The sequence below is a fragment of the Cynara cardunculus genome, unplaced genomic scaffold (assembly GCF_001531365.2).
Source record: "Cynara cardunculus var. scolymus isolate 2C unplaced genomic scaffold, CcrdV1 Un_Scaffold_1276, whole genome shotgun sequence".
Lineage (NCBI taxonomy): Eukaryota > Viridiplantae > Streptophyta > Magnoliopsida > Asterales > Asteraceae > Cynara > Cynara cardunculus.
The window spans coordinates 112,883-124,156 of NW_020200719.1; the positions used below are offsets into that span (position 1 = coordinate 112,883).

Consider the following 11,274-nt stretch of genomic DNA (forward strand, 5'->3'; position numbering starts at 1 on the left):
CTATCAACAACTAATATTTATTAATATTAGTAATATTTATTTTATAATTAATAGTAATAGATAATAATTAATGTGACGAGGGTTACAATCGGAAAAAATGATAATAAACTAACAAAACGCTACTCTATAAGCTGGCTTGTAAGTTAAGTTATGTGCATCCAAGCGTGTACCTAGAAAATAAGATAACTTATTTTTGCCAAACAATGTCTAAAGCCTCTAACGAGTGGTTTAAATACAAGACAAGTCCCAGATATGATTCTGACCCCTTCGCTAGCCTCAGTCAAAGAGCAAGACAAAAAGTACTCCCTCACATTGATATAAATGAAGATGAGTTTCATATGAGACCGATTGAGATCAGTTTTTGCCAGATAACGATGCTTAAATATTATACATGCACCACACCTAATTTGTCGTGTTATATTAAACCAACCGACTCATTAAAGTACTTCAAGTTGGTCAAATTAGCCAAATTAATTTGGGTTGGTTGGTTTTACCAAACTATGAATAATCTTTAGAATAATACTACTGTGGTTGATGAAATAATCGTATAAAGCTTTGTTGGACTTGCTTAAATGATCAAAGTTTTATTTGAAGTATATAATATTTAACTGATCTAAGTTTGCTGACAAACCAGATGTACATCTGATTGTGAATACCAGTGACAAACATGTCGTAGACGTTTTCAAACATGTTTTTGCTCATCTTCATACGAGATCTTTTACATACCGTTGATGTAAGTATACAGATTTATTTTGACTGATTATTACCTTCGACAATATCATATACAACTCCCATGTCATATTTGAATCACACATTCTTTTATTGATATTTATATAATCGTAAATGATTTATTAAATTATTTAAAATACATAATTTAAAATTGTTTGATTAAAAATACCTAACAAGCTTGAATTTCTCGATTTAAGAATTCTCTGGATATTTAAACATGCCGAATGATGGATTAACGATGCTGAACCCACCATCAATAAGCATGTTATGCCCGCTAATGTATCGAGCCTCATCGCTCACCAAAAAAAGGGCAGCTTTAGCAACATCATCTGTTTTAAGTGTCACACCTTTAAGGTTGCCAAGTAAGTTCACCATGTTCTCAATAGCTTCCCCTTCGAGCCCAGTGAAATATGTCGCCATTGGTGTAGCCATTCCGTAAGGTGACACACAATTAACTCTGATGCCAAATTGTCCAAGCTCCACTGCTATATTCTTGGTCAAACCGACTATGGCATGTTTAGCGCAAGTGTAAGCATGTGTGCTCACCCCACCAATGTTTGAACAAACGCTGGCGGTTGATATTATTGAGCCATTTCGTGCTGGAATCATAACCCTAGCAGCATGCTTCATACCCAAAAAGACGCCAGTGACATTCACATTTAGCACATGCTCAAAGTCTGTTTTTTCATTGTCGATGAGACGTACCTTGTTAGGGTCCGTTATCCCTGCATTATTGAACATTATGTCAAGCTTCCCGTACATGGCAACTGCAATATCTATCGCATTTTTTACATCTTCTTCACAGGTGACATCACAATGAACATACATGGAGTTTGATGAGCCAATGGCCTCACAAACCGCTTGACCGAGTTCGTCTTGGATGTCCGCAATGACGATTTTTGCCCCATGTTCAGCAAAGAGTTTCGCAGTACACTCTCCAATACCACTTGCTGCTCCGGTTATCAATGCTACTTTCCCCTCCAGCCTATTCACATCATACCCAAAAAAATTCATAAACTTGGTTATATTTTAAGATGTGAAACAAACACAAAACTTGGTTATACATTTCCAAGTTACACAACGGTTTTCTAATTAAACTTAAGAATTATTATCAAAATAAAGACATTTACAACTGCTACAGAATAAATGCTACATAATGAAATTATGGCTAATATATAATAACATAAATACTAAAACCAACCTTCTTGGAGTGGTTGCCATTGGCTATGGAGAATATGAAAGATAGAAGTAGATATAATAATATAAGGTAAAGAAAACCATATTTGTAGAAGTTTTTGGCCCCAATTTCACATTCACAAAAACCAACCATCTTAGTGTGTGGTTGGCATATGGTGAACAAGAAAAAGGCAAATTGACCAATCATGTAACAATAATAGATAATAATGAGGCTATTAAATACATTTGTTTTTTTCCATTAATATTTATACAATTGTAAATGGTTTATTAAAACAACTTTGTGTACAAACTTCATTCAAAGCTATTGAACAAAAAGTAATATATTTTAATTTGATTTTTATTTTTGATAATATATATTTAAAATTTTCATTTTGATACCTAAGATGTAAAGTTAAACTTTTATTTGACTTGATTCATAGGTCTTGTTTGTTTAAAAAAAATTGCTTATTAACTTTTTATGTTTGATTAGGAGGTAGGGTCATTTAGATTGTTTGTTTTTTCAATATTTCAGAGATATTTATGTCTTATTGTTATTTTATCTGGCAAGAGGTAAACTAACCTTTTATTTGCCTCTTATTGTTCTACAAACCCTCAGCAATGACATTTCTCAATCGATTAATCATTTCTCTTAATTGATCCTAACAAAATCGATTCTCACTTCTCTCAATTGATGTATTTTAATAAAATTTACATGTGTTAAATATCGTTAACGACATATTTTCATTTAAATGAATGTTAATTAAACAATTTAGATGCAAATTTCGTAATGATGATGAACAAATATGTATGAATTTATCTATAAATTCAATAATAACACAAGTTTGTCTTGGTAGAGTTAGTTTGGACCGCTTTTCTCCCATCCTAGGTGCGGGTTCAAATCTTGTTTCAATCATTTTCTTGGTTTTTGTTGTTAATTTCAGGTTTATTATGTTTTTGAAAAAAAGTTGTGATAAAAGACTCAAACGCAAAACATTACATACGAAAAGTAAAGAACTAACCAATAAACCAATGATTATCTATACTATTTTATAATGCATTTGGCTAAAACTCTTAAAATCTCTTAAAATTCTTAAACTCTTAAACTCTTAAAAACAATTTCTATTGCTTTAGGTACAACCTACTGAAGCATATTATATCTAAAACCCCTCCATCCGTATCCCTAAACCCAATCCCTATCCCTAAACCCCCGCCATCCCCGATCTGCTTATCTCTAAACCCAATCCCATTTTTATCGGCAACCCTGTTCCTAAACCCAATCCCTTTTTATCGCCATCCATATCCTACAAACAAAATCGATTTCATGAACAGAGATTTTGATGAAATCGATTCCAACCCAATTCGATACGGTGTCCAGGTGGATCTATACTCTGTACTATCAATGGCGTCTTGAAGAAGAATGCTTCTCGAGATCATGATCGTCGGAGATCGAGAAGGTATGTGTTATCTCTCCAAATTTAGGTCAAAATTTCACTTAGAACCACCGTTGATTCTGAGATCATGATATGATTGAATACGAAATTAGTTCAATCGTAGGAATTAGGGATTGTTTACTAGGTCTCCCTGATATGCGTATTCGTAAACTCAATCCCATTTTTATCGCCATCCATTCCCATAAACAAAATCGATTTTCAAACCCATGTATCGCCATCCCTAAACCCAATCCCATTTTTATCGCCTTCCATATCCCATGAACAAAGATTTTGATGAAATCGATTCCAACCCAATTCGATTTCATCGGTCCAACAGATTCTGAGATAGTATGGATTATGTATTTGGCATCTGTCATCCTCACCAAAACATACAAGCAGAGGAGGTAAGCATCATTCGTTAATTTTCCATGTTTTAAGTTGTACGTCGTAGTTGATGTTCTTCTTGGTGCTAGAATCAAAATTAGAGATTTTGATATGGTTGTTCATCGTCCCCCCTGTTCTTCAAGTTCTTACTATGTGTTCATCTTTCTTCTCCATTTTCACTTCTGGGTTAGGGTTAATTGTGTTTCCATCGATCGATTTATTGCACTTCAAGCTTTTAACTTATTTACTGGAAGAGCTTCAAGCTTCTCTGCATCTGCACATCGAGGTAATTTGTTTTCCATTTTTATCAGTTTGATTTTACCCAAATCATGTTTCTTGAAAGTCTTAGGCTTTTTAGTTTTGCTTTCTTTTATCTTCCGTATATAATTGTTCATTGTTTTTATTTATTCTACTCAATGTATGCATCAAATACATACTACTAGATGTAGTTGATTTTCATTTATTTCAATTTTCACAATTGATTTCGATTAACAGGTTTCATCATTGTCTTCCTTTCATTACTGTCCAKAATCTCTTCAATCTCCKCCGTCTYCAAAATCTCYTTAGAATCTTAGTGTGYTGTCTTACAATAGGTATGTGATTTTYGAAATGTTTATGAATTTGTGTATTGGTTTTATTTGTGCTTTCTAAATCTAATTTAAGGAACTACTTAGATTGTTTATTGTTGTGATTCAATCTTATTGAAAGTTAAATATGRCACAGGCTCTGCACCTGAGTATATGTTAGGGTCACATGTCGAAACACCATCCACATCTTTCCACACCTGGAAAAATGGAAAAAAAAAAGAATAAATTAGAACTTCTGCTGAAACCACACTAAACTTCAAAAGACACTATATAGAAGCTTGAGATAGTCTTTTTACACAACTTCTAGAGGACGAATACAAACTAAAATTACATAATTAATGAGAATGTGATTTTTTAAGGTCTTCACCAACCCGAATTTCTTGCAAACCCAATCCTTTGCCGATGGTTGTGGGAGTCAAATCACTATTACCTCTGCCCACCGTAGTCACTGCACAAGTTCTCCAACCTTACAATTTATATATGGATTTAAATTAGTCCTTTCGAGAATGTTCAAGTTCGTTATTCATGTAAGAGAACCATCCAAAGAAATTTTAGAGAGGATGCAAGAAGTAAAAGACTTTCCCAACAGTAACAATAGGGATTATAGGATCTCTAATCCAATCACCATGTASTCTCTTTGCTACAGCTAGATAAGTTGCTTCAATATCAAATGCATCATAMTGCATGAAGGAATAAAAACAAAAGCAAGGTGTCAGTAGAGAAAGCTTGACTGGTCTTACCATTTTCGATGAGGACCGGTTATGGCCGGTTACGAGAAAGCTTGAGACAGCTAGATAAGTTTGCGCTGGTAAACAAAAGCATGGTGTCCTGTGATTTTCATCACTCAACCGTAGTGATGGCCAAAAACCGATCCTGGGGTGATCCTAATCGGTCTCAAGCTTTCTCGTAACTGGCCATAACCGGTTCTGATCGAAAATGGTAAGACCAGTCAAGGTTCTTCATAACCGGTTATGGGAAATCGATCCCGGTCTCGGTCCCTGCATTAAAAAATATTTTTTAATGATATATTTTTTTAATACATTATAAAATTTGTAATTGGGTCACTCAAATACACTTTAAAAATGCATTGTAATCTAACCTCATGACAGTATTTATGGATAGCTTTTGTTAGGCGTGCTGTGTTTACTTATTTGAAGATAATAAAAATGAGATGAGAATAGAAGTAGTTGCTAACTTGCTATAGGCCTATAGCTTACATTTGAGGAATCAAATTTGAAGCAAGAAACAATGGTGGCTGATAACATGCCATCACTAAGTAGCAAAATTTTAAGTCATAGATTTTATTTAAGTAATAAAGAAACCACATACTTGGCGGGCTTTGATACCAATTTTGTTCAAGTATGCTACAAATATTCTTGTGGACATGCACTCTCCAAACGAAACAATGTAGTCCCTTGCACGTGGAGTCAACTCTTTCAGTACGACAATCCCATTCAGAAGTCACTCTAATTTATCTAGGTGGTCTGCAAAAAACTCTAAAAACATTATACCACATTGCCATATGAAGCAGAAGAAACGAACATCAGCCCAAATGGACAAGCATAAGGCAAGGCCTTAAAAATAGGAGTCGAGAGAAGTATTCGTAACCTCGGTAATAAATAATTGCAACAAGAAAGAATTGAGCGGAAATATTTTTGATGATTAATTTCATGATTTAGAACTCAAAGAAAGTGTAAAACAAGTCAAGAACAACCGAGTGTGATGCATATGAAACGTGGTCACTACAACGACCAATTTGTGTCTGATATATCTGAACAGCTCGAAGAAAAGATGCCTCCCATCCCCTAATCTGATAAAAGACTCTTTCGAGGAACATAATATCTTCAAGGAAACCAATGTCGGTAGGGCCTTGTGCTATTCGTGTACAACAATAAATTGAAAGCTCTACATATATATTATGCAATAAGAAACATAGTTTGTAGCCTTTTATCCAGCCCATATGACACAACACAGATTTGACTTTAACACTTCTTGAAGGAACAACTAGAATATCAATTTAAAAATTGGTGGTTGCACAAACCACTATAAGCGTAGTCTTGCCCATAGCAGAGAGGACAATCACATTATTCTCTTTTGGAAAGCTGAGGATGAGCTCAGTAACTTCTTTCATCCTATCTGCTGAGGCTACTGATGATCCACCAAACTTCATCACGCATGATGGTCGTTTGATCCTTCCGAACCTGGACTTCTGGGTTCACTTTGAACCAGAACATCATTGTTTCTCCCATCACAACCCACCCTTAGACCTCTTCCCCTGCTTGGAGCTGGAACCCTCAAAGCTCCACACAATTCAGTGAGTGGATCAAAATTAAGTCGCTGCTGTGAGCACAATGATTGGGCGTGCACAACTTTCTTTGGAAAACAATAAAGAGTCTTGATTCCACACAAGTGTGTAGTTGTTGCCATTGAAACAACTTGATTTTTTATTGGTAACAACTTATCAAATAAACAGGGGGACTCACCTATAGGGGTATAATAAGCTGAGAGAGCTAGCTAAGCGGTGCAGTCAAAATACTGGTTATATATTGATCAACAATAAAGCAAACATATTTATAAAGAGTGTTTTCGAAGTAAAAGATAATGAAACTTAAAAAGAACCATTCACGAAAAATGTTATCTATAATCTAAGTCCCTCTTTTAAACTGTACTGCAAATGTAGGCATAATACTGTTGTAGGTTTTTCTTAATATTTAGAAAATCTTGAGCCCGTAATTTGTGTTTAGATTGTACTCAAGCCCTGTTTATGGAGCTCTGAGTGTAATTCAAGAGCCTGCAATTATAGCAATCAGTCATCAATCCAGCTGTTTCAGAAACTAGGATGGATGTAATATAAAATTAAAAGGATGGGCAACACTTCCTCCTCACAGGGCTGCTGTCCAGTGAGTTATTTCTTTCCATATCTCAGGTAATCAAACTTCTGTCATGTATGGTTGGAAGTTCTTTCCCTAACACATGTAGATGTATTATTTTATGAATACAAACTGCAAAGTGGCTTCAATGATATTTTTAATTACCATACCAAAAGCAGGTTAGCAAAATCATGGCAATTTCCTTTCAGAAACCATGCATATGACCTAAGACTGTAACTGATGCAATAGTACGAAGTGATGTTTTATCAGTTACAATTTCCAGTTACTATACAGGTTGCAAGAACTATATCTATTCAGTCTGTTTCATCAGTTACAGTCTTAAAGGCATCCCATACCATGTGATCTGGAAATTTCCTTTCAGTTTGTTCCATCCAACACTCAATTGATCATTTCCACCGGTGTCTTCCAGCAGTAAAAATGCTTTAAAATTACTCAATATAGGGGGAATTACCTAATTGCTTTTGGTATGGTAATTAAAAATATCATTGAATTAGATGTGGCAATAAGCCACTTTGCATTCATATTTTCTTGTCTATATATGCAGATCATAGTTCGTATCAAAAGAGAACTAAACATAACAAGATGTCAACATATGTATTCCAACAAGAATGATACTTACTGGTAGTTGAAATTGATATTGCTCCATCTGCATACATTGCAAACCTGCTCATCAGTTGATTATTTTATAATAGATTGAAAGAGATGTCTCCAAGTTTAAAGTTAGATTTTCTAAACAGTACCATGTATAGGGAGTTCAAAAAGCCTTGTAGATCTAAATAAATAGAACCACTCACTTACTTCCACACATAAAAATCAGATGTCATGGTAATTCTTCACTCACAGACGTGAGAAGTGCAAATGTAAACATATTGCAGAATATATATACATGGGGGATGAAAACTCCACCTATAGGTTTAATTGCTTACTTGATTTTGATCTTTATGTGACTGAATATACATACTTGATTCTGTTTTGGTTGCTCTCTCTGATTAAGATTTATTGTTGTTTCTAGGGTTATTTTTTGGTTTACTGTTCTTAGAAAGTTCTTAGATACCAAACAGGCAAACATACACATCATTATTGATGGAAGAGATATTCCATTAAACTATAAGAAAGAACACCATATCATGAGGAAAAAAGAAACAATATAAAAGCGGTAGTGTAAACAAGATAAAGCTCACCTCAACAAAAGCATAACTGGAGGTCTTGGTGGGACTTTCAAATTGATTTGTGTTCTCGAATGTGTTCTGTTTACACTAATCTTAATCGAAATTTGAATATTAGATGACCACCTCTTGCATATAAGCATGAAATGAATGATATATTATTATTGTTCATTGATGATTGCAGAACATAAAGTTTTGTTCAATTGCTAGAAGACAGTCAACTAAACAGTGAATATGGACTAATTCTTTTTATAACTTCGATCATATTCAGTGACATTCGCGTCTTATTAGTTACGTATTTATTTATGTTATATGGAATACTTATCAGATACAAATATATACGAATAAATATATGGGTATATCTGCATTTGCTTGAAGTGGATACCCCCAGTTTAATCGTTTATACATTTTACAGAGTTTGGTAATAACCAATAATGACCATGTTATGGCCTTTTTGAAGACATTTCAAGTTTGTCTGTTTTTGCCATGAACCTGGGGCCAAAACTATGACTGGTGTTTGAACTCAATTAGTAATCGAAACAGCCTTAGAGGCCGTTTACTAAACACTTACCCGGTAAGAGTGATGATAAGGATGGAGAGTCTTACCCGGTAATCGAGGGTGACGACTCTTACCCAGGTAAGCACTTACCAGGTAAATTGTTGTATATGATACGTTTTGATGTACTACAATCTTACACAATAAAATAAATTATAGTGTTGACTCCTAATGTTAAACACTTACCGGGTAAGCATTTAGGTCAACGGCCCGTTACACAACAATGACAGACCATTAGTTTGCTTAAGTGCTTACAACCTTACACAACAATGCTTACCTGCTTGGCAATTGCAGCTTGCAGCTTGCCATCAATGGAGATCCCTCCAAAACCTTACTTTCTTCTCCGTGAAGGTAATGTTCCTCATCTACAAATTAATTGCATCATAATTTACCTGGAGTTTGAAATGTTTGAGTAATTTCAGTATTGTTCAAAACTTATATCCTAAATGACTATTGGGTGTTTGTGGTGTTTTTGGTATTGAATTTTATAGAATTTATGGTTTTTAATTTTTGACTTGTTAGAATGTTAGTGATGGCTTAATCGCAGTGGTTGCTCAAAGGTTGCATGTTTATCCTTGAGGACTATTTGATCTAAACCCAACACATACAAAAACAGAGAGGATAAGGCCGTCAGGGCTTCAAGCAGAGAGTTTGAGTTTTTACCTCATCAATTTCAATTCCCGAGGACCGAGAAAGGCAGAAGGCAGTCAGGGTTTCAGGCAGAGAGTCGAGAGACCGGAGATGGAGAGAGTTGAGATCGAGAGAGTCGGAGACTGAGAGAGGCAAGGACGCAAGGCAGAGTCGAAAATCCTTGGAGTAAAAAATTTCAAAATAAGCCATTTTTGTGTTCTTTGTGTTTTGGGCGGGTCTGCCATACCCGATGTAATTTTCGGATTCGGACTTCCGTTAATTTTGTTCGGGTTCGGGTTCGGGTTCGGGTCGGTTTTCTTCAGTCGGGTAATTCGGGTACGGTCTTGTTTTGGACAGCCCTATTAATTTGTGGGTTTGTATCTAAATCATTCAAGTTTTCTTGAACAACCTTAACTATCAAATCTCAAAAAATTATGACCATTTGAGTATGACCTTTAGCAACGTAGATTCCACTTTTGAGAAATTTTGATTGTTTAATTTATGGGTTTGTATGCAAATCACCCAAATCATTTGAGTTTTCTTTAATTATGTTTTCATTTTCTTGAACAACCCTCAACTATCAAACCACTAAAATTTACTTATTTATAGAATAAAATTCCCTTGGGTACACTGATTTTTAATATTGGTATACGGTGGAGATTGACAAGAGGAGGTACCCATGGACACCTTTACCTTTTTGTAATTCGATTTGGTGTTTTTATAATGCATTTGTTTGTTATATTCTTTCAATAGTTGAATTTTGGTTCTTTTTGACCTAAAAAATGAATTTCTTATTTGTCTCTGCTGGTCGATTTCGTTGGTGTTTTCTAAGCTTGAGAAATTTTGAGTATTTGATTTGTATATGTTGGGTCGGTTCTTGAGTTTCGGTTGAATCTCGCTCCCTCACAAACACCTTCACGGTTAACTATCGAGATTGAGAAACACATGTAGAGTCGTTAAAATCTTCTCTAACAAAACCACTTAAGCTTCAAAATCGTTAAAATTCATAGTTCCCGCCGCATTGCGCGGGTACACAACTAGTTATTTAAAAATATATGCAGTTTTATTTCTTATAGTCAAATGGTACCACTATTAAAAAAAATGCTTAAGTCTGCTTCCTCAAAGGTTGTCCTAACACATGTGTTTCATAAGAATAATACTTAAACCACTTAATAATATACATACTCATCGTCATAAAATCAGTTATATATGAAACAATATGTAAAATCAGGGTTTAGTACATGATTTTTTAAGTTACAGAATGTTTTTATTAAGTTTTAAATAACAAAAGAATTTGAAATCGAATTTGTACGTTAAAATACAATATCTAAAATAGGAAGAAAAAAGAGTAAATTTTTTTAAATTTTCTCAAGATTTTTAAATTACAAATATTTCATCTATACTATATTATAAAGCATTTGACAAAAACTCTTAAAAACAATTTTTTATGCATAAAGTACTGTTTATTAATGCATATTACTTAAAACTCAAGATTGCAAGTAGATTGTGCGTAAGCACAACTTAATAAAGCTCCATATCTGAATCTGTGTAACTAACTGCAGAAAAACATAATCAAATACAGGATAAACATCTCATTTTAAATATAAAAAATTTAAAATATAATTAGGATAATCATTGAGTTCTAACATAATACTTAATTATTATATTTATAAAATATTATATTATTAAATCAAAAATAAATTATTTCGTTATTAAACTTAAATT

General features: G+C 34.0%; 1 protein-coding gene across 1 annotated transcript; it reads right to left on the reverse strand.

Annotated features, from left to right (window-relative positions):
• Positions 1-920: 920 nt before the first annotated feature.
• LOC112502340 (secoisolariciresinol dehydrogenase-like) lies at positions 921-1,743 on the reverse strand. Its single transcript, XM_025106231.1, has one exon. The coding sequence runs from the start codon at positions 1,741-1,743 to the stop codon at positions 922-924; it is 822 nt and encodes a 273-aa protein (XP_024961999.1). The 3' UTR covers position 921.
• Positions 1,744-11,274: the final 9,531 nt, after the last annotated feature.